Raw genomic sequence first — 21405 nt, 5'->3', positions numbered from 1 at the left:
ATTAAGCAAAAAAAAGAAAAAAATAAGAAAAAAAGGAAAAAATATGAGAAGGGGATAGACGAACAAAAAGGAAATCATTGAATTTATGGCATTTAATTGACGTTCCTGTTTGGTTCTGCAGTACTACCGCTCATAACGCCAGAATTAGCACCTTCTGTAAGCTTTTCTTGATAGGACCGGTCACCTGACTCATCCGTAGAGTAAGCGTGCTGATCCACAGCACCGTTAGCGATGTTTGCAGAGCCTGTATTACGGTCATTGGTAGTAGAACGTGCGTTAGGGTCTGTCGTTGTTGTTGTATAACGGGTGTTGGTAGTAGTAGTGTGATACTGCCTATTAGGGTCATTAGTAGCATAGCGTGTATCAGCGTTCGGATCAGATGTGTAAGCGACATTATCGCCTGCACCTGCTTCGACATCGCCAGTCCTAACATTAGTGTTATCGTAAGCAGCTGTTTCTTCAAAAGGCTCACTCAAAGCTAATCCACTCCACCTATGGAGCTTTGTACCCATAGAAGCACCACTCCTCCACATTCCTTGGGTCTGATAACGCTTCCTGATGGGTGTTAAGACATTAATTCCCAGTAATATCACACTAGTCAAAAACAACAAAAAGCAAAGGCCAGAAAAGGCGATTGCGGCTTGAGAAGAATTACAAGCTCTTCTATGACTGTCTGCAGTATATTGACCACTATAAGGATTATAGTATAATCCTTGTGCATTAGTGTTACCACAGCTACGCTCACCTTGAGCCTTAGCAAGAACAACGAAAGCTGCTAGCCATAACATACAAACGATCAATTCAGCACAGAAATACATTCCTATGTAGATCAATGTTGGTAGAGCCAGACACAAAATACCTAAAGCGATCAAATAAAACACACTAATGACACCCGTTGCCAATGTAAAGTTGGTTTTCTTGTTACCTCTATTTCCATAGGCGTGGATGGCATACGCTAAAAGTGACATCACCAAAACAGATGATGCAAATTGCGAAAATCTCAAAAGTGTTAAGAAAACTCCAGTGACTCGTTTCATAACGTTAATATGGTGTATTTGCTTATTTTATATTCCTCAATCGAAACAAAAGAGCCTGAATTTTCGTACTGAGAACTCAAGACATGGTGATAACGGACGTTTTGTTGAACCCTTTTATACGTTGTCTTTTCAGGGAATATATAACCAACAATCATCATCCCTTAAGATATGTTTTCAATATCCCTTGAAAACCTTCCTATTACCAAATATGCATTAAGGCCATCAACGAGTATACATGCTAGTTCATTAGTAACATAAACCTCAAAAGCTCCTTGACTATCACCAATTTAAGGGTATACATCCCTTTTCTTACTATACGTTTCTTTTTTCGTGCCAGGTTAATACACTCCCATAACTGGAAACATACTGTAAACACGCTTTTAGCTCTCTGGATTAGTAAGACTTTGCAGGGCATCGCTGTCCCTTTTTTTCACTTTTTTTATTTTTTTTTTCATTGCGCCCTTAAAGTTTTTTGAAGTTGATTTACTTACTGCATCTAAAAAGTATAAAAGAATTCTAGACTTTTTTAGTGAAGGAAGCTTGAAATCAAAACCCCATCATGGACGGATGTGATTTGTATTCGTTTTTTGGGGAGATTCTTCTCCGGTATCTTCAATCTCATTACGACATGAAATGGAAAGATTTTGGGTACTTTATATTCTTGCGAAAAAAAAAATTGCAAATAAAGTTCGCTTCTTAGTTTCTTGTTTTATATGTCTATAAAGTCAATTTTTTATTGGTCACTGTCAAGAATGATTGTAACCGGCCCTTCATTAGTTAAAGAGCAACTCATCATCGCACCGAATTCACCATCCTTTACTTGGTCTTCACCCAAATCACTTTTTAGTAATTTTAAGAATTCTTCGTAAAGTTCTTTAGCTATATGACCCTTTTGGGCTAAATGGAAATCGGGTTTGGTTCCCTTCTTGGTTTTTGCCATCAAAGTGAATTGAGACACCGATAGAATTTCACCATTTACCTCTTTAATATTTCTCTTCCATAGATTCTTGGTCTCATCTTCGAAGATTCTCAAACTAAGCACTTTTTTCGATAGCTTATCCACCTCTGCCATGGAATCATCGATGGAAATACCTACTAGCAGCATATAACCATGTTTAATACTGTCGCACAATTTGAGGTGTTAGTAAAAAAAAATTAGTACACTAACGGAACTGGAAATATGCAAGAACGTACCTAGAAATAACTTTTGAATCGACAACTACAGATGCTTGACTGACTTTTTGTAAAACGATCTTCATAGTAAATCCGCTGTTGAATAATATGTGAATTATTTTATATACATATACAACCTTTTTAAGTGTGACCACATTTTTCAAACTGTCGACATCCCAATTTTTCAACGTTATAGGAAACGCGAAGGCTTGATAAGATCCGAAAATGGTGATTCAAAAGTGGAAATTAAAATGATGGACATACGTGATCTCATTGAATATAAATGCCTATGGAAAATTCTGCGTAAGAATGGATACTTTAGAAGAGCCTGAGTGTCCTCCACACAAAGAGCGTATTTTTGTGAAGTCGAGTAAAGACTTTGAAGGTTATCCCAGCATAGCAATAGTTCCTGTCCAGTTCGTAGCGCTTTTAACCTCAATACACTTAACTGAAACAAAGTGTTTGCTAGGCTTTTCTAATTTTGAGGGAAGAGATGATCAGGTGGAAGAAGACCAATATTTAATCAAAGTGAAATTCAAAGACAGGAGCTCGGAAAGGCTAGCGCGAATGACTATTTCCTTACTTTGTCAATATTTTGAGATTGAATTACCAGATTTGGATTCAGGCTCAGATTCATCCTCAACAGTAGTTTTGAGAGATATTCACCTCGAAAGACTATGCTTTTCAAGTTGTAAAGCTTTATATGTGTCAAAACACGGGAACTACACTCTATTTTTAGAGGATATCAAACCGTTGGATTTGGTAAACGTAATAAGAACTATATCTACAAAATCTAAAAAAGGTAGCAGCGAGCATTTATTATTGGAACCCACTTCAAAATGCAATTTGAAGAGGTCACTTGTTGATATTTTCAACAATTTAATCGAAATGAATAGAGATGAAAAGAACAGTTTTAAATTTGTGAAGTTGATTCACTACGATATAGAACTAAAAAGATTTATTCAAGAACAACAAAACATCTTATCGCAGAAATTGAAAGCCAAAGCAATCAATCCTTTCTTTGCTCCAAATAGATTAGGGATACCTTACCTTGAATCTCAAAACGAATTTAATTCGCAGCTTATGACGCTTAATGTAGATGAACCGATCACAGAAATAGGCGACAAGGGAGACAACATGCATGACAGTGCAGATCCCATTGAGGATTCTGATTCTTCAACTACCTCTTCTACGGGGAAGTATTTCAGCTCAAGATCCTACATCCAGTCGCAGACGCCTGAAAGGAAAACAAGCGTACCAAACAATTGGCACGATGATGATTCCGGAAGGAACAAGAAAAGAAAGCTTTCTTTTCAAGGCCCCAGCGCACCTTTATCCCAGAAAGCAATTAGTTATGAGCGACTTTCGCTAGCTAATGTAGGCTCAGTTGAGAGGTTGGAGGGAAAGTTTGTTGGGATGTACCCAACTCAATTCGCTAGTATAAATGAATTCAAATATTGCACACTGAAACTGTACTATACGCATTTACCACTATCAAATATCCCAGACAAGGTGTTGCTGCCGGGCACCAATTGCATTGAGATCATTATCCCTACGAGAGAGCGTATCTGTGAGCTCTTCGGTGTTTTAAACTGTCAAAGCAGCAAGATATCGGATATCCTACTACTGAAAACGCCGGGTCCAATTTCCGTGGAAATTGAAAGGATTATGTGGGACAATGACGAGACCATTAGTCCAGGTATAGCCGTTTGGAGCTTGAAGAACATCAGCACCGATACCCAGGCGCAGGCGCCTGTGCAATCGTTGCCGCCAACCAATCCGCCTCGTACGAGGATGCGCGAAATGGCTAGGAAAGACCCTACCATCGAGTTTTGTCAGTTGGAGCTCAACAATTTTGAAACTAAATACGTAACAATGTTTGGCATGCTAGTGTCTTGCTCGTTTGATAAACCTTCTTTCATATCTTTTGTCTTTACCGATTTTACTAAGAATGATATCGTCCAAAACTACCTTTACGACAGATATCTAATAGATTACGAGAGCAAGTTGGAGCTGAACGAAGGCTTCAAGGCCATCATGTACAAAAACCAATTTGAAACGTTCGACACTAAAATCAGACAAATATTCAACAAGGGGCTAAGCGACTTACGCAATGGCCGTGATGAAAACCTTTCGCAATACGGCATAGTTTGTAAGATGAATATAAAAGTGAAAATTTACAACGGCAAACTGAATGCTATTGTGCGCGAATGTGTACCGGTCCCTCATTCCCAGGTAGGCAGCATCGCTTCGCCCCCACAATGCGAACATCTAAGATCGTTTTACAAGCGAGCATTCAAGAGAATCGGCGAATCCGCAATTTCACGCTACTACGAAGAGTACCGGAGGTTCTTCCCCATACAAAGAAACAATTCTCATCTTGCAGAGCTGAAATTCGCCCCAGTAACCGTAAAACATGAGCGGGAACAGCTACGCGCTCCAACGGCTCCCACAGAATACATACCTGACCTGAATGCAGACGTGTCGTCCTTCGATGTCAAGTTCACAGATATCTTCTCGCTCCTGAATTCCTTCGCCCGCTGCCCACAACAAACACACAAGAGCAACACACTATACAATTGCGAGGGTCGCATCGTCGCCATCGAGCACCACGCATCAGGCCTTTGCTTCCATATCACGAATGAGCTCCCACTTTCGCAAACCCGCATCCCGGCCCCTCAGCGAGTGTTGCAACTACACATCATTACCTCCAAGAACTTTGCATACTTTTTCAACCGCTCCGGCGCCTATCTACAGCGTCAGCCTCTTGAAGAAAAATATGCGCAATTGGCACAATTTCTCGGCCATTCATTCAAGTTCAATATAACCTCCTCATTGAAGTTCCTCCCTGGCACGACCATGACACTGCAGATCTGGTGTCCGATCGAATGCACGTTTCGGGAATTGCAACAACAGCTGGCCCATCTGAAGGTTGCAGCTGCTCCTGATTCAGGGAGTCTTGGTTGTGCAATTACCGCTACCGTCAATCCTCTCCGACTTCTTGCCGCGCAAAATGGCGTCACCGTGAAAAGGGAGGAGGATAATGACGATGACGCCGGAGCCGTTTCCGCCTCGTTAGACATGATGGGCGCAGCCAAATGCGGCGGTGCCAAATTACAGTGACGTTTCGGAGTAATAAAAAAAAAGAGACCGAACAACAAAATTTAAGGGTGCTCTGAACATAAGGGAGCAGGACTTTTTCTCACGAAGGAAAAGGGAAAGAGGGGAGTGGAAAGAAATAATAGTCTATGAAATGTCTTTCTTGTTGATGCTAAAACAAGGATAGTGTAGAATGGGGAGCATTCGGCAGATGTCGACATATAAAAGGATGATTGTTTTGCAACAGTTGCTTGATCTTGCTTTATTCTCTTGACTAGTTATCCGTTAGATGCAAACTTTGACTACAGTAATATTGAAGTGAAATACAAAGAAAGAGAGGTATTTACGTTTAAACGCTTATATTATCCCTTTTTTACCCAAGTTTCAAGTAACAATAAACACTAATCTACCGCTATGATTTTTAAAAGGTTCGTTAATTTGCTCGTGTTTTTATTCCTACTCGGTGCTGGCTTATTGACGTTTTTTCTTATTCTGTCTGGAGGCAGAGAATCTGGAACGCTGAAGAATTTCTATTGGTTACAAGCCGATACAGACGGCTTTAACAGCGCTCCTTCCACCACGAGGTGGTACAACTACAACTGGTGTGGCTATGAAGACGGCCAGCTAGCTAATTGCTCAAGTAGAGCACCCGCCAAGCCTTTCTCTCCAAGAGATAACTTTGGAAACTCAGCCAATTTACCATCGTCATTCAGAAATAACCGGGATGCCTATTATTATCTGTCCAGGGTTGGATGGGCCATGCTGCTGATTGCCCTTTTTTTCATAGTAATGGCGCTGGTACCTGGATTTTTGGCTACATTTCTTCCTTTCAAGGCGGTGCCAGTCTTGTACTGTGTGTTGTCCTGGTTGGCCTTTTTTTTCATAATATTGGCTGCGTGCTTGTACACAGGCTGCTATGTAAAGGCTAGAAAGACATTCCACAACAGTGGGAGGTCTGCAAGACTGGGGCCTAAAAACTTCGCGTTCATCTGGACTTCGGTCTTCTTGATGCTCGTGAATGCCATTTGGTCTACCATATTCAGCGCTACCCACAAGGGCCACTCCACCTACTCGGACCATGACATGTACGCTCAATATGAAAGCCCTTCCGTTGACACCGGTGCCCAAATGGAGAAATCCACCTACAACAGCGGCGTGACGGACGGCGCGGGCCCTGTCACAGCCGCACCTGTGGTTGGGCAGCCTCAACCTACAACTACTACTACTCAAGCTGGCAACGGCAAGTTCTTTCAGAAACTGAAAACAAGAAAGCAGGTGCCCTCAACTGAGTTAGAACCAGCTGGGGATGGCGGTCTTGCTGGGCCTGTAACTGTACGCGACTAGAAAGAGAAAAATGATCACCATAAACCATCTAATTTTCTTTTCTTCCTACGTTCACAGTACCATAATTCCGCATATACCTCCCAACAATTTTCTTTTTGATATGGTATAATCCATGTATACCGTGCTAAAATTTTTAGTCGGATAACATCATATTTCTCTTCTCTCCCTCCTCCTCCCTCTCCTTTTCCTTCTCATAATAACTTAGTTCTTTTTCCTTCGTCATTTAAAGAGACTAAGAAAAAAAAAAACGTCAATAATACCCGGCACTTTAGTGTAATTAATAGTAATAATAATGAATTTAATTCTTTAATAATACCACCCTTCAAGAAATTAATATATAATACTAACTAACTCAAAAAAATTCCTTTTTTTATATGTAACTGTAGAGATAAGAATAATACTGAACACCGTGAAGATTTCCCAGTTGAGAGTTATCAAGAGTACCACCCCACCCAGGATATGAATATGAACGAGTCCACTTCCAGAGATGGACAGAGTGAAGAAGAACAAAATAATTTTCCTTTTGGTGGTAAGCCCGGTTCCTACGATTCGAACTCTAATTCTGCTCAACGCAAAAAGTCTTTCAGTACTACAAAGCCAACCGAATATAACTTGCCAAAAGAGCAGCCAGAATCAACGACCAAGAACTTGGAAAGCAAGGCCAAAAACATTCTTCTACCTTGGAGAAAGAAGCACAATAAAGACTCAGAAAACTCACATGACGATGCTGACGCCGCCACTAGCCGCCACACCAACGTAACTTCCAACGTGAATCCTACTTCTACCGATACTAAGTCAAGTTCAGGCCCTAACGCTACTGTTACTACCCATGGATACTCTTATGTCAAGACAACGACACCAACTGCTACAACTGAGCACTCCAAAGTGAAAACTTCACCTTCTGCCAGTCATGAACATTCAAATGTAAAGACGTCTCCCACTACGCATGAACATCCCAAAGTTGGCGCTGGGCATTCGGGTGTTGCGGCCACGCATGCCCACAATAATGCCAAAAGTAGCACATCTCCCACTGCTCATGCACACTCAAATGTCAACGCTGGTTCCTCTGGAACCACTTCTACCACTTATGGTCATTCTAATGTGAAAAATACATCTCCTACTACGACTCATGAACATTCTAAGATGAACACTGGTACCTCAGCTACTGCCACTACACATGGACACGCCAACATCAAAAAAACTTATCCTGTTACTCATGATCACTCTAATTCCAGCACTGATCCTAAATCTACAGCTGCTACTCGTGGTCACTCCGTTTCCAGCTCTGGTCCTAAATCTACCGGTGCTGCACACGATAACTCCCACACTAAAACAAGTCCTTCAACTACTCACGGACACTCTAGTGTTAAAGATAGTTCTTTAGCTACCAAAGAATATTCGAATGTGGATTCCGGGTCTGATCGTGATGCTATGCCTGGCAGCTTCCGCGGCATAACTGGCGGTGATGTAAACCCTGTTGATCCCAGTGTTTATACAAGCACCGGCCCAAAGAGCAATGTTAGCTCTGGTATGAACGCTGTCGACCCTAGTGTCTACATGGACACGAGTTCGAAGTCTACTGAACGTAGAAAGACCTCTGACAACACCGCCACTGGTCCTCCACAAGATACAATCAGAGAGATTGCGCAAAACGTTAAGATGGACGAGAGTGAGCAAACTGGATTAAAAAATGATCAAATCTCCGGTTCTGATGTAATCCAACAACAAACTATGGATCCCAAGTATAAAGGAACAATGGGTACAGGCGGCTTTGTAAGTCATTATAACGATGACAATAAAAACATCCAATATCCTGAAAAGAATAAAGTCGAAAAACAGAATATATCTGAAAGAGCTGCTGAGAAATTCAATAGTGAAAGAGATGACATTTTGGAATCTGGCGATGATTATCAACAGAAAAATATTAAATCTAAAACAGATTCCAATTGGGGCCCAATTGAGTACAATACTAGTGCTGGTAAAAATAAGAATCTGCAAGATGTTGTCATACCACCTTCTGGTATGAAAGACATTCCCCACAATGATACATCTGTATCCCAACAGAAATCTAAATCTGATAACAAATGGGGTCCTATGAAGTATGATGATGGCAAAGGTATAAAAGATGACAATTTGCAAAATATTGTTGGTTCAGAAGGTGGCTCACAAAATGCAAACAAAAATTTCGATATGTCTCCCCGTGATGAGGGCCAATGGTCAGGGGTTTCTAAGGATAAAACTACTCAAAACATCGTTGTACCACCTAATATGAAGGATGAAGATCTGAATAAGGGCTCTTCTAACAAGCCCCATCAATATGGGTTAGATTATTTGGATGATGTTGAAGATTATAACGAAAACGATATTGACGATTACTCAAATGCAAAGGATAAGAACCTGTATCCGGGGAAAGCGTATCAGGACAAACCAACAAATTACGGTTATGAGCAGAGAGAGGAAATTCCAGGTTCTTATAAGCCTGATACCATTTCAAATTCAATGCAAAGACAAGATGAAGACCCATTATCTCCAAGGCAAACGACTCACCATGCCGGAATGGAAACTGCAGCAGATGAGGGACTTGGGAGTTACGAATTCTCGAATGTGTCAGGTAACAGAAAATTATCTGATCTAAGCAAGAATAAATCGGGTCCAACACCAACGCGTTCTAATTTCATTGATCAAGTTGAACCGAGAAGAGCGAAGACCACACAGAACATTACCTCTGATGTCAAGGATTCTACCAATATTCCAGAAACAGGTAACACTGGAAGCGTAGACCCTGGAAGGGCAGCTGTGAAATCCAAGACCTTCAGCTCTAACCCATTCGATGATAGTAAAGATGTAGATACTCCTTCCAAAAACACAAATGTCGCCGCATTTGATAACGCCAGAACTGCAGACACTACTACATACGCCAAATCAGGAGACACTAAAACTGCTGCATACGATAATATTGGAAAGGCAGATCCTACATATGCCAAATCACAAAATACTCCTGGAATGACTTATGGTCAGGAAACACCATCGGAGAAAATGGCCGATTATGGTTCTGGCGGTAATTCCCAAAGTCAAGAATATTCTAGCGACGATAATATTGATGTGAACAAGAATACAAAAGTTTTAGAAGAAGACGCTGCGGACTACAAGCACGAAGTGGATTTGAAGAACAAGCGTAGAACTGATATTGGCGGTCCCAATGCCGCAAACACCTATGCTGCCGAAGTCGGTAATTTCCCTAGTTTGATCGACCCACATGTTCCAACTTATGGATTCAAAGACACCGATACTTCTAGTTCTCAAAAACCATCCGAGAATACCTATCCAGAAACCAGTTCTTATTCAATTCATAATGAAACGACTTCACAGGGAAGAAAAGTCTCGGTGGGTTCAACGGGTTCCGGAAAATCGAAACATCAACACAATCACGGTCATCACCATCACAGCAGACAAAATTCTTCAAAAGCATCTGACTACGACTATAATCTAAGCCACTCAGCTGAACACACCCCGAGACATCATCGGTATGGTTCTGATGAGGGTGAGCAAGATTATGAAGAAGAAGAGCAAGATGAGGAACATGCTGGTAAGCAAAGTTTTATGGGCAGAGTGAGAAATAGTATTTCTGGCGGTACTTTTGGATTTAGAAGTGAAATTTAATCGTTCTAATACTTACGAGTACCCGGTAAGTTTTATTAAAATAAATCCATTTATTTTTATCCTTTCTCTGGGGCATTACTTTGAAAGTCTGCACTGACATCCACAACACATTTTATTCATTGTCAATTTACGACATTTCTATCATTTACGTTCAAGATTTTTTCTCCATTACTTAACTTGTCTTAGGTTTTATATATATATATACTTACTTATGCACTTATGCACATATATGTATGTATTGTTTAGTATTATTATATGCGTTTAATAGCTGATTCCACTATGTTTAACTCTGTTAGTTTTTCTTTACAAATATCTCGTTTGGTACGATATTAGTTGAAAGCGATGTAATTATCAACATGTGTATTACCCGACTTTATGTAATCATTACCCGAATATGGGTTTTTGTTTTTTAATGTTTCTAAGACTTAAAAGAGAAATGAAATGGTTAATTTAAATTAAATCATGGGAAAGCACATTTAAGGTTACCGCAGGAACCTCGAACTGGTATTTATACAGAAATATAAACTCATCTGGTGGTGACACTAAAATCACTGAAAGCATAGCAAACAATTGTTTCAAAGCTCCTTCCATTTTGGATCTCATCTCAATTGTATTTTTTCTTAGTTAGAAAGTTCAGGAAATTAGGAAATCTAAGAACCAAATATAATCCGCTTTCTATATCTGCCCGTGAAGGTCCATTTTCTACTTCTGTATATTCCACAAATTAATACTTTGCTGAAACAAGGGACTGGATTCATTCGTTTATTTGTTCGAACATTTTTAAAAAAAACAGGGTTTTTGAAACAACAACCTTAGTTGCCAAATCTACACTAAAAAGACAACACTTTGAGGTCTCTCTACTAAAAATGTCATTAGTGCATGGTCAAACGAATCTAAGCGAATCCAAATTTCTTATAGAAAGGGCATTTAGTTCTAGTTCAGAAAACGTTCCGTTATCAAAGGAGGCAACATATCCCATGCCCACTGCATATAGTTTTTCCACAGTTAGGAGCAACAGCGAGACTAATATCAAAAAAGAGAAACCGCACGGTTTCGCGGGAGAACCTGTTATGACTTCTATGCTTCACAATTTGACCATGTCCACGGGAAGTGGGGACGGGAACAATATCAATTCTTTAGCTCCACATGATGTGGATGTTGGACCCTACTGTCTTTTGCTGAGGAATTTGCCAAAAGACATTACACTTAGAGAATGTTATTGTATATTTTCATTAGCCACTGGAGTATCAAGTATAGAATTAAAAAGGGATGATAGAGAACCCTCTAATGGAAATGAAAAAGTTGTTGTGGTCAAATTTGGATCCCTGTCCTTAGTAACTCACTATGCTAATATATTGAACTCGAAAGCTGAGATTTTTGGACCTAGTTTCCCGTTTCGATCTCATATTGACGTAGTGAATGAACAAACGCAATTTCCAGTGAGTTTTCAAGAACATGTTTCAGTTAGCACCACAAACAGTTCTCCAAAGAATTATCAATTATCTTCCAGTGCACAAAATGAAATTCAAAATCAAACGTTTAATACTATATCATATGGAGGAACTAGTTCCTCTCCGTTAGGGCCTTCAGCGGCCAAGATAAGACCTTCGCTACTTTCTGAAAGATCTCTCCGCTTTTCATTTAATGATCCATTCGGACTGGAAACAGTCTCTCAAAGGAAAGAATCCGTACCCTTTCTACGAAATAGCATCTCACAACATGATTTATCAAACGTAACCACCACTTCAGTTCCAGCAGGAGTGCCACCACAAAAGGACGCTGGCAAGTCACTTTTGCTTCTAGAAAAGGATGAAATAAGTGAAAGTATTTGGAATGGTGATGAATTAGTTAATAATGTTGGTAATTCTTCATATAGTGCATCTTTACGAGAGCCTCCGATGTCATCGACACCTGTGATGGAGTGGAATGCTTCCTCGACTGCTAATATTCCTCTTTTCCAACTATCTAGCCAAGAAAATCACCAATCTAATTTTTTACCGCCATCCCATCATTCAATTAGCCAGGACGTTCCACACATTCAATCACAGCCTAATCTGAACAATTCAGGGGTGATACATTCCACGACTTCTCTACCGCAATATCACTTGTTGAACCAAATTAATGGTGCTACTAAGACGCATAATGTTCAACAGAATGTTTCTAATGTTCCTTCCAATTTAGAACTCAACCTCCAAACGGAAAATAACCACTCACAATCTTCTGCCTCTAATGGTTCTTCAATATTCAACAACCAAAAGGCAAATCAAGGCTTCTTAGTACATGAACAAGATACCAGTACATTATCGCAACAGAAAGAATGCTCTTCTACAGTTTCTGCCTCTGCATTTTCGAAAAATAACGAAACAAATGTGGCAGGCTCCACAACTATTTCACAGGCTGATTTGTCACTATTAGCAAAGGTACCACCACCGGCGAATCCTGCGGACCAGAATCCTCCTTGCAATACTTTATATGTGGGAAATCTACCACCAGATGCCACGGAACAAGAACTAAGGCAATTGTTTTCCAATCAGCAAGGTTTTCGTAGATTATCCTTTAGAAATAAAATGACCTCTCACGGTCATGGCAATGGTCATGGCCATGGTCCAATTTGTTTTGTAGAATTTGAGGATGTTAGCTTTGCCACTAGAGCATTGGCAGAATTATATGGTAGTCAACTACCTCACCCCCGTCCTTCTCTCAACAACAAAGGAGGTATCAGATTAAGCTTTTCTAAAAATCCATTAGGTGTTAGAGGCTCAAACAGCAGGAGTAAATCCGGCTACACCTTTAATGGAAGTTATGGGAAATCATGATAAATTTAGTATTGCTTCATTACTTTTCTTTTGCTTTACTTCTGACCTTTGCTTTTACTTTTTGGATTTTGCTGTTATTTTACGCTCTACTTATCTAGTTTATGCTATATTTATATTTACCCGTACAATTACTTGACGCTGTTTATATGTGCTTGTGCTCCTTCCTTGCGGCTGTGAGTAAAGACACTTCGCAGTGAGTATATAAATTTGTAATCAAAAGTGTAAAAACCCCCGTTCGGTAACTTATTTATTTACTTAATTATTTGCTCAGTTTTAGATTTTAGTACAGATACAACTTCAATCTCTACCAGACGCAATAGAGGCTAAATCAGTATACGTGCCATTTTTCTTAATTTGGCTTCTTGTGCTCTGTTGTAGAGAATTGATTGAGGATGATGAACCATTTAGTTTATTCTGATTTATTAGTTTTTCTCTCAATTTCAACTCATGCGCTTTCCTCTCCAATTCTTGGATTCTTTTTTGTAATTCCTTGGCTGACTGAGCTTCCAATTCTTCCAGTTTTTGTTGTCTTGCTAGAATTCTTTCATGTCTTAAGACATATGGTACGGTTTCTGAAATATTTCTTAATTTAGTACGTTCTGGTAGGTCTGGAGAGTTCAAAAACTTTGGTGACGATTCTGTTTTGATCGATCTTATTAAATTTTCATTTTCTTGTTTTATCTCTCTGCCCAATTGTCTCACAGGAGACATTTCTTGTTCATTTTCTGTAGGATCATGTTCACGGTTGTCTTCATATTCGTTTTCCTTAAAGTTTCCACTTACTTGATTTCTTGGTGTATCTGCTTTTAAATTATTTGCAAGAGTTTGAGAAGAATTGAATTGACCGGTGCTTATCAAAGACGCAAAATTGCTTAAGCTTGGAGCATTTGACTGTCTCTTTGTAGAACTGGGGCCAATTTCTTCAGTGTTGGCCACGGATGACAGTTTTTCGGAACGATAGTTCTCGTAAAGTAAATTTTGTGTAGTGTCTTTAAATTCTTGTAAGTGAGAGCCAAACAAGACGTTTTTTAGAACCTTCAAGTCCGAGATTTTGTCATCGTCGATCGATATTACCCCCCACGGATACTCCCTAACATATTTACCCTCGCTGTTCCTGGTGTCTGAGGTTATGATAGCAAACGGTTGCAAGGATGCCAGGGCTTGGTTCTCTTCCATGGATTCTAAATCATCATCCTCAGGGTCAACCTCAAATTTGTAAATTGGGACGTTGTATCTTTCCACATCAAACATAATATTTTTCCTAAATTGGGTTAATTCTTCCTTCGTAAATGAGTCAGCTCTTGTTATGATTGGCAGCACATTCGTGTATTTGGAGATGCTTTTCATGAGCTCTACATCAACTTCTCTTAGACCGTGTCCCGTGGGTTCAATGAAATATAATGCGACATGAACCCTGGTGTCCTCAAACCTCGGATTTCTTTTAATTCTGGTTTCTTCAGCTAAAACAATGTCAAATTGTTGTTCTAAATACGACATGACTTCCTCAGAAGACAATGAATCGTCTAAGTTCTCACCTATACCATGTGTCATAATTAAGTTGAAGAAAACGGTATCATCTTCGTTCGTTTCCGGTTTTCCTTGATCTTTGTTGCCCCCAAGTTCTAATGAAGTGGAGGTGATGGTGATACCTGGTTCCAAGTTGGCTCTCATTGGGTCAAATTCAGACACATAGGATGGAATCCCGTTCTTCGAATTAAATGAAACAACTTTAGTAGGAGCAACAACTTTCACTTCTGGATTGGAGCTAATAGAAGCATTTGATTCACCGTATTGATATTTATGCGGGAAGATCTTAGTCTCCAACAAATTGTTAGCAAATGTAGTCTTTCCTGTACCTGCTGGCCCACATAGTAACATTGTATATGTGATCCCACGTTTATATTCCTTCTTTCTACGGAATAAGTTAATTGGTGGTGTGGAAGCAGCGCTCATGGTTAATGATATTTTTTCTAGCAACTATAAGCAGATCTCTGGGGCCGTTGTTTTATTATTCCACTTGCTTGTATATTGATCTTGCTCGAAGGTTTGTTATATTCTTTTTGCAGTTTGGCACGTTAAATTCGCGCGGTTACCCGCAAACAACGCCGGTTTTTGTCAAGAACCAAAATAGTACAACCATATCAAGATTGAGAGAGGAAATATAGAAGTGATTCTGAGTTTAAATGGTGCCAGTTCGGCAGTTTTATCGCGGAATATAGAGCATGTCAGATTGGAAAGTGGATCCAGATACCCGTAGACGCCTTTTGCAGTTGCAGAAGATTGGTGCGAACAAGAAATGTATGGATTGTGGTGCACCAAATCCACAATGGGCAACGCCTAAATTTGGAGCATTTATTTGCCTTGAATGTGCCGGTATTCATAGAGGCCTTGGCGTGCATATATCGTTTGTGAGATCTATCACCATGGACCAGTTTAAACCGGAGGAGCTACTTCGCATGGAAAAAGGTGGTAATGAACCTTTGACCGAATGGTTCAAATCGCATGATATTGACTTGAGTTTACCACAAAAAGTGAAGTACGATAATCCCATTGCAGAGGATTACAAAGAAAAGTTAACATGTCTTTGCGAAGACAGATTATTTGAAGAGCGTGAGCATTTGGATTTTGATGGTTCGAACTTATCAGCAGCCTCTCCTGCCGCTGCCTCCGCTACGCCTGGTGTTACTCAAAGTCGAGAAGGGACACCTTTGGAAAACCGTCGCTCTGCAACACCAGCAAATTCAGGTAATGCTTCCAATCCTCAAAAGGAGAAGAACGAAGCTTATTTTGCTGAGCTAGGCAAAAAGAACCAATCTAGGCCTGATCATCTGCCCCCTTCTCAAGGTGGTAAATATCAGGGTTTTGGCAGCACACCTGCAAATCTTTCACAAGAACGGTCTGCAGGGTCCGCCAATACGTTGAGCCTGGAAAATTTTCAAGCAGATCCTTTGGGAACATTGAGCAGAGGATGGGGCCTCTTCTCCAGTGCAGTAACTAAATCTTTTGAGGACGTAAATGAAACGGTTATTAAGCCTCATGTCCAACAATGGCAATCTGGAGAATTATCGGAAGAGACGAAGAGAGCAGCCGCCCAATTTGGTCAAAAGTTCCAAGAAACAAGTAGTTATGGGTTCCAAGCATTTAGTAACTTCACTAAAAATTTCAATGGTAGTGCAGAAGATAACTCTACTGCAGCGAATACGACCCATACAGGATATCAAAAGATTGATAATACAGATAAGACAAACGAACAGGACGAAGATAAATGGGACGATTTCTAATTTTAATGTAATAATTTGAACATTTGAAGAATGTTCACTTCACATTGTAGTTATAATGGGAAATGGTTCTGTACAGTTTACGCGTAACACTTCTGTCTTCAAAGATGTATTCGTCTTTTCACATATTGACAATCGGGTACAAGAAAAGGGCGTCTATAAGTCGGGGGGGTTATTGTTTACACTCTAGAATTATAAATAAATCTACACCAGTATTTATAAAATAGTTACTACGAGACTATATCGTAAATTATTACTAAACCTATGTTTATTATATGAAGATTTGTAAGCTCTCCCTATCGACGTAGTTAGACTATCGTAAGAAGAGCGACACCTATTGTTCAGAAATGTTTTGAACCTTAAACAATCTTTATCTGTTCCCCTTCTTCATTATTCGGCCCTTTGTGCCTTATAATTATTTTGAACACAGGTGAAACAAGATTAAAACTTTTATTTAACCTTGGCTATTGGATGCAACAATTATATATATCACAAGCTCAAAAACCAGAAAAAAAGAGGATTTCCACTTTGTTGAGATATACATTTTTTATTTTCTGCACAAGAAGAAAAGAGAAAAGTTCTGTGATAAGACTAGTACTCTCACAGGCAGGCGGCACTTGTTATATACTATAATTGGGAATGTTTGGCTACAGAAAAAAAATGTATTATCTGTTTAACGGAAGATTATAATTGGTAACTAAAACCATTTCTCTTCTCCTTAGTGGTGATATGATATATTTGATAACATTTCAATACACCTACAAAAGTTATTTTCAGGTGGGATTTAAATTTGATCTTCGTTTTTCTGTTGAGAGATTGAACGGTCTATTTTTGGGTTCCACATAATCCAAAAGAACGGTGCCATTATCGAAAGTGTTTCGCATTATACTTGGATTTCAGAATTTCCTCAATTTGATAAATCAAAAAGAAAAGTGTAACTGAAACATGTAAAGCTAAGATGTCGCTTTTTACCATTATAGGCAATAAATGGATCATAAAATGACCGTATTCTGGTGGAATAGTAGGGAGAAGGAGTACCTGTAGTAGAAACTATAAATCATATTTTAGTCGGCCAATGTCCCTCGATCAAGGAGTGTTATGCCATGTTCGAGACAAACGCCAACATTTTTGTTTCTTTTGGACAAATGTTGTTTGAATCAATGATCCGTTATATTTTGATCTAACGTAGAGTTGCACGTAGTCCTTACCGGCAAAGAAACCGATGCATGCCAAATAAGAATAAAGGTGATATATGATCCTTACCGTTTAGCCCCAGTGTAAATTGTGCCTTTGGCCTTAAAATGGCGTGGCAGAACTAAATCTTTCTTTTCAAATCAAAAAAAAAGTCAATACGTTTTGCCGCGTTAAAACCTACATCAAAAAAAGGCGGATCAAGATGTTCGAAGGAAAGCATGTAGAGGAAAAAGGATAACTACATTCATAGCTCTCCTGGAATCTTTGAAATAGAAATATAATCTCTCGTAGGTAGGCTTCTATCAACAAGCAATTTAGCGCTGCGTTAGTCATACAAACAGACTTTTGTGGAAGGATTGTTTTCAAACCAATAACAGATCACATGGTTCTATGTCAAGTACTTCTGCCATTCGTTCTTATGACCTATTAACTTTCTTGAATTTTAATCTCGTATCTCGACCCAATATTGGGCCTTAACATTCTGCGTGCTGTTGAACGTAACAACCATCATCATACGCAACCACTGCGTGCTGGAATTATGTTAAAAGTTACATCCTTTTTCATTTTTTTCCGTACGGTCAGGGCAGAGCACAGTCCGTGCCTGCGATGAGATACATCAATTTAAAAAAAAACCAGCATACTACAATGCTGGAGCAAACCGCTCAATCAAAATTAAAAAAGACCTCAACAGCAATTAACCCAAAGGAGTATGAAATAATCGATGTGCTTTTTCACTCTACGAATGATCTGTGAGAAACTGATTTGGGCCAAATCGCGTAAAACGTTTGATTCGTGGCGGCTAATGTCTGAGGGGCGCCAATAAGCTCGTAGAGCCCTCGTTTCTTGGAGGTCACAAAATGTCCAGGTATATCCCAAAGAAAGAACCGCAGAGTGTTCCGATAAATCGGTTTAAGATACCTAAGGTGTGTTTTGTCTCATTGATAGTGATTGAGTAAGTCTCGATCCGTTTGGCGTCCTTGGGGTGTAACGCCAAATTCATTACTTTTCCTTTTTGAGGTCGGTATTGATCGCTGTTATGGATTGAAAATCAAGGCAGACGCCATAGTACTACATGCCAGATTCACGAAAACTGATCGTATGGTTTATATCCTTGGCTTAGCAAAATTAATGCCACCGTAGCAGACCAACGGATCACGAAAAGTGACCTCAATAGGCTTCGAGGATCACGAAAATGATGTGAATGAATACATGAAAGATTCACGAGATCTGACAGGATGGTAGACAAGTGTGCCTCATGAAAATTGATGCAGTTAAAGACATGAATACTTCACGAAAAAGAACATAATCCTACGCAGGGCTTAAGGGCGGATGTGCACATGAGTTTCACGAAAACTGATGTAACTGAATACACGATTGCCACGAAAACTTACGTTTTTTTCTTATGCGTGTATTGAGAACTTGGGTTATACTACAGAAAGGGTTTGTAAGTACCGTTCCTATGACTTACTTTTGGTAACTCACGAAAATAAATCTATGGCTTACGAAGAGATCCACGAAAAGCATGTTATTATTTACATCAAATTATCGCGAAAAATTCATGTAAATGTTTACATTAACATCACTTGCAGGAGAACGGCTCGTCCTCATAGTGGAAATTGCTACCACTACCTACTAGTGCTACTACCATTGATACCGCTACTTTAAATTATGCTACCGTTGGGCGTTCAATTAGGTCTAAAACCACGAAAAGTTCAAGATAGCCTCTAGTAAAGCTGCAGAAGAGATCACGTAGCTCTTCCTGTTTAAATGAAGTCTACAGAAGCTTGTTGAAGTGCTCTAAATGTACTATTCATCATTAAATATTTAAAGCTCATAGAATTGTATTCAATTCCTATTCCAAGTGGCTTTTACTTCTATTACAACCATTACCTCTAAATCCACACCCTTATAAGCAGCAATCAATTTCATCTAACTTCAACATGCTTTCTGAGAACACAACTATTCTGATGGCCAGTGGTGAAATTAAAGACATCGCAAACGTCACGGCCAACTCTTACGTTATGTGCGCAGATGGCTCTGCCGCCCGCGTTGTAAATGTCACACAGGGCTATCAGAAAATTTATAATATTCAGCAAAAAACCAAGCACAGAGCTTTTGAAGGTGAACCTGGTAGGTTAGACCCTAGGCGTAGAACAGTTTATCAGCGTCTTGCCTTACAATGTACCGCAGGCCATAAATTGTCAGTCAGGGTCCCTACTAAACCATTGTTGGAAAAAAGTGGCAGGAATGCCACCAAATATAAAGTGAGATGGAGGAATCTGCAGCAATGTCAGACACTCGATGGAAGAATAATAACAATTCCAAAAAATCATCATAAGACATTTCCGATGACCGTGGAGGGTGAATATGCCGCGAAACGGTTCATAGAAGAAATGGAACGCTCAAAAGGAGAATATTTCAACTTTGACATTGAAGTCAGAGACTTAGATTATCTTGATGCTCAATTGAGAATCTCTAGTTGCATACGTTTTGGGCCAGTGCTTACAGGAAATGGTGTTTTATCTAAATTTCTCACCGGACGTAGCGACCTTGTAACTCCTGCTGTTAAAAGTATGGCTTGGATGCTTGGTCTATGGCTAGGTGACGGTACAACAAAAGAGCCAGAGATCTCAGTGGATAGCTTAGATCCTAAACTAATGGAAAGTTTAAGAAAACATGCTAAAATTTGGGGCCTCTACCTTACGGTTTGTGACGATCACGCTCCGCTGCGTGCCAAACATGTGAGGCTTCATTATGGTGATGGACCAGGTGAAAACAGGAAGACAAGGAATTTAAGGAAAAATAATCCATTTTGGAAAGCTGTCACGATTCTAAAGTTTAAAAGGGATCTTGATGGGGAAAAGCAAATTCCTGAATTTATGTACGGCGAACACATAGAAGTTCGTGAAGCATTCTTGGCTGGCTTGATCGACTCAGATGGGTACGTCGTGAAAAAGGGAGAAGGCCCTGAATCTTATAAAATAGCAATTCAGACAGTCTATTCATCCATTATGGACGGAATTGTTCATATTTCAAGATCTCTTGGAATGTCTGCTACTGTGACAACTAGATCAGCTAGGGAGGAAATTATTGAGGGAAGGAAAGTCCAATGTCAATTTACATACGACTGTAATGTTGCTGGAGGAACAACATTACAGAATGTTCTGTCATATTGTCGAAGTGGTCATAAAACAAGGGAAGTTCCCCTAATTGTGAAAAGACAAGCCGTATATTTCGGGTTCACGGATGATTTTCAAGGTGAAAGTACCGTATATGGGCTTACAATAGAAGGTCATAAGAATTTCTTGCTAGGCAACAAAATAGAAGTGAAATCATGTCGCGGCTGTTGCGTGGGTGAACAGCTTAAAATATCACAGAGGAAAAATTTGAAGCACTGTGTTGCCTGCCCCAGAAAGGGAATTAAGTATTTTTATAAAGATTGGAGCGGTAAAAATCGGGTATGTGCTAGATGTTATGGAAGATACAAATTCAGTGGACATCACTGTATAAATTGCAAGTATGTACCAGAAGCACGTGAAGTGAAAAAAGCAAAAGAAAAAGGTGAAAAATTGGGTATTACGCCGGAAGGTTTGCCGATTAAAGGACCAGAGTGTCTAAAATGTGGTGGAATCTTACAGTTCGATGCTGTTCGTGGGCCTCATAAGAGTTGTGGTACTAATGTTGGTGCGCGTATATGCTAAAATGTGTACATTAGTTAAAAAAAAGTTGTATGTGATAAATGTAAATTTTAATATTTTGGAAAAAAAAGATCTTATTAAGACTTTTTTTTATACCGAACTAATA

The 21405-nt window shown here is 39.6% G+C and overlaps 9 protein-coding genes across 9 annotated transcripts; 6 read left to right on the top strand and 3 right to left on the bottom strand.

Moving 5' to 3' along the window:
- Positions 1–92: 92 nt before the first annotated feature.
- SPAR_D00280 (uncharacterized protein) lies at positions 93–1037 on the bottom strand (the record flags this gene model as incomplete). Its single annotated transcript, XM_033909170.1, has 1 exon — positions 93–1037. The coding sequence occupies one exon, from the start codon at positions 1035–1037 to the stop codon at positions 93–95; it is 945 nt and encodes a 314-aa protein (XP_033765061.1).
- A 733-nt stretch (positions 1038–1770) lies between these two features.
- Positions 1771–2296, bottom strand: DTD1 (D-tyrosyl-tRNA(Tyr) deacylase; the record flags this gene model as incomplete). The annotated part of the gene is made up of 2 exons (XM_033909169.1): positions 1771–2158; positions 2232–2296. 2 exons carry the CDS (start codon positions 2294–2296, stop codon positions 1771–1773), a joined length of 453 nt encoding a protein of 150 aa, XP_033765060.1.
- Positions 2297–2519: 223 nt separating this feature from the next.
- On the top strand, positions 2520–5333 carry CDC13 (telomere-binding protein CDC13; the record flags this gene model as incomplete). Its single annotated transcript, XM_033909168.1, has 1 exon — positions 2520–5333. One exon carries the CDS (start codon positions 2520–2522, stop codon positions 5331–5333), a length of 2814 nt encoding a protein of 937 aa, XP_033765059.1.
- Positions 5334–5723: 390 nt separating this feature from the next.
- FMP45 (Fmp45p) lies at positions 5724–6653 on the top strand (the record flags this gene model as incomplete). Its single annotated transcript, XM_033909167.1, has 1 exon — positions 5724–6653. The coding sequence occupies one exon, from the start codon at positions 5724–5726 to the stop codon at positions 6651–6653; it is 930 nt and encodes a 309-aa protein (XP_033765058.1).
- Positions 6654–7112: 459 nt separating this feature from the next.
- HBT1 (Hbt1p) lies at positions 7113–10313 on the top strand (the record flags this gene model as incomplete). The annotated part of the gene is made up of 1 exon (XM_033909166.1): positions 7113–10313. The coding sequence occupies one exon, from the start codon at positions 7113–7115 to the stop codon at positions 10311–10313; it is 3201 nt and encodes a 1066-aa protein (XP_033765057.1).
- An 866-nt stretch (positions 10314–11179) lies between these two features.
- Positions 11180–13129, top strand: WHI4 (Whi4p; the record flags this gene model as incomplete). The annotated part of the gene is made up of 1 exon (XM_033909165.1): positions 11180–13129. The coding sequence occupies one exon, from the start codon at positions 11180–11182 to the stop codon at positions 13127–13129; it is 1950 nt and encodes a 649-aa protein (XP_033765056.1).
- A 297-nt stretch (positions 13130–13426) lies between these two features.
- SHS1 (septin SHS1) lies at positions 13427–15082 on the bottom strand (the record flags this gene model as incomplete). Its single annotated transcript, XM_033909164.1, has 1 exon — positions 13427–15082. One exon carries the CDS (start codon positions 15080–15082, stop codon positions 13427–13429), a length of 1656 nt encoding a protein of 551 aa, XP_033765055.1.
- Positions 15083–15351: 269 nt separating this feature from the next.
- Positions 15352–16410, top strand: GCS1 (GTPase-activating protein GCS1; the record flags this gene model as incomplete). The annotated part of the gene is made up of 1 exon (XM_033909163.1): positions 15352–16410. The coding sequence occupies one exon, from the start codon at positions 15352–15354 to the stop codon at positions 16408–16410; it is 1059 nt and encodes a 352-aa protein (XP_033765054.1).
- A 3131-nt stretch (positions 16411–19541) lies between these two features.
- Positions 19542–21302, top strand: HO (Hop; the record flags this gene model as incomplete). Its single annotated transcript, XM_033909162.1, has 1 exon — positions 19542–21302. One exon carries the CDS (start codon positions 19542–19544, stop codon positions 21300–21302), a length of 1761 nt encoding a protein of 586 aa, XP_033765053.1.
- Between the last annotated feature and the right edge of the window lie 103 nt (positions 21303–21405).

This window comes from Saccharomyces paradoxus, chromosome IV, assembly GCF_002079055.1.
Source record: "Saccharomyces paradoxus chromosome IV, complete sequence".
Lineage (NCBI taxonomy): Eukaryota > Fungi > Ascomycota > Saccharomycetes > Saccharomycetales > Saccharomycetaceae > Saccharomyces > Saccharomyces paradoxus.
This window is presented reverse-complemented; position numbering and strand designations above follow the sequence as displayed.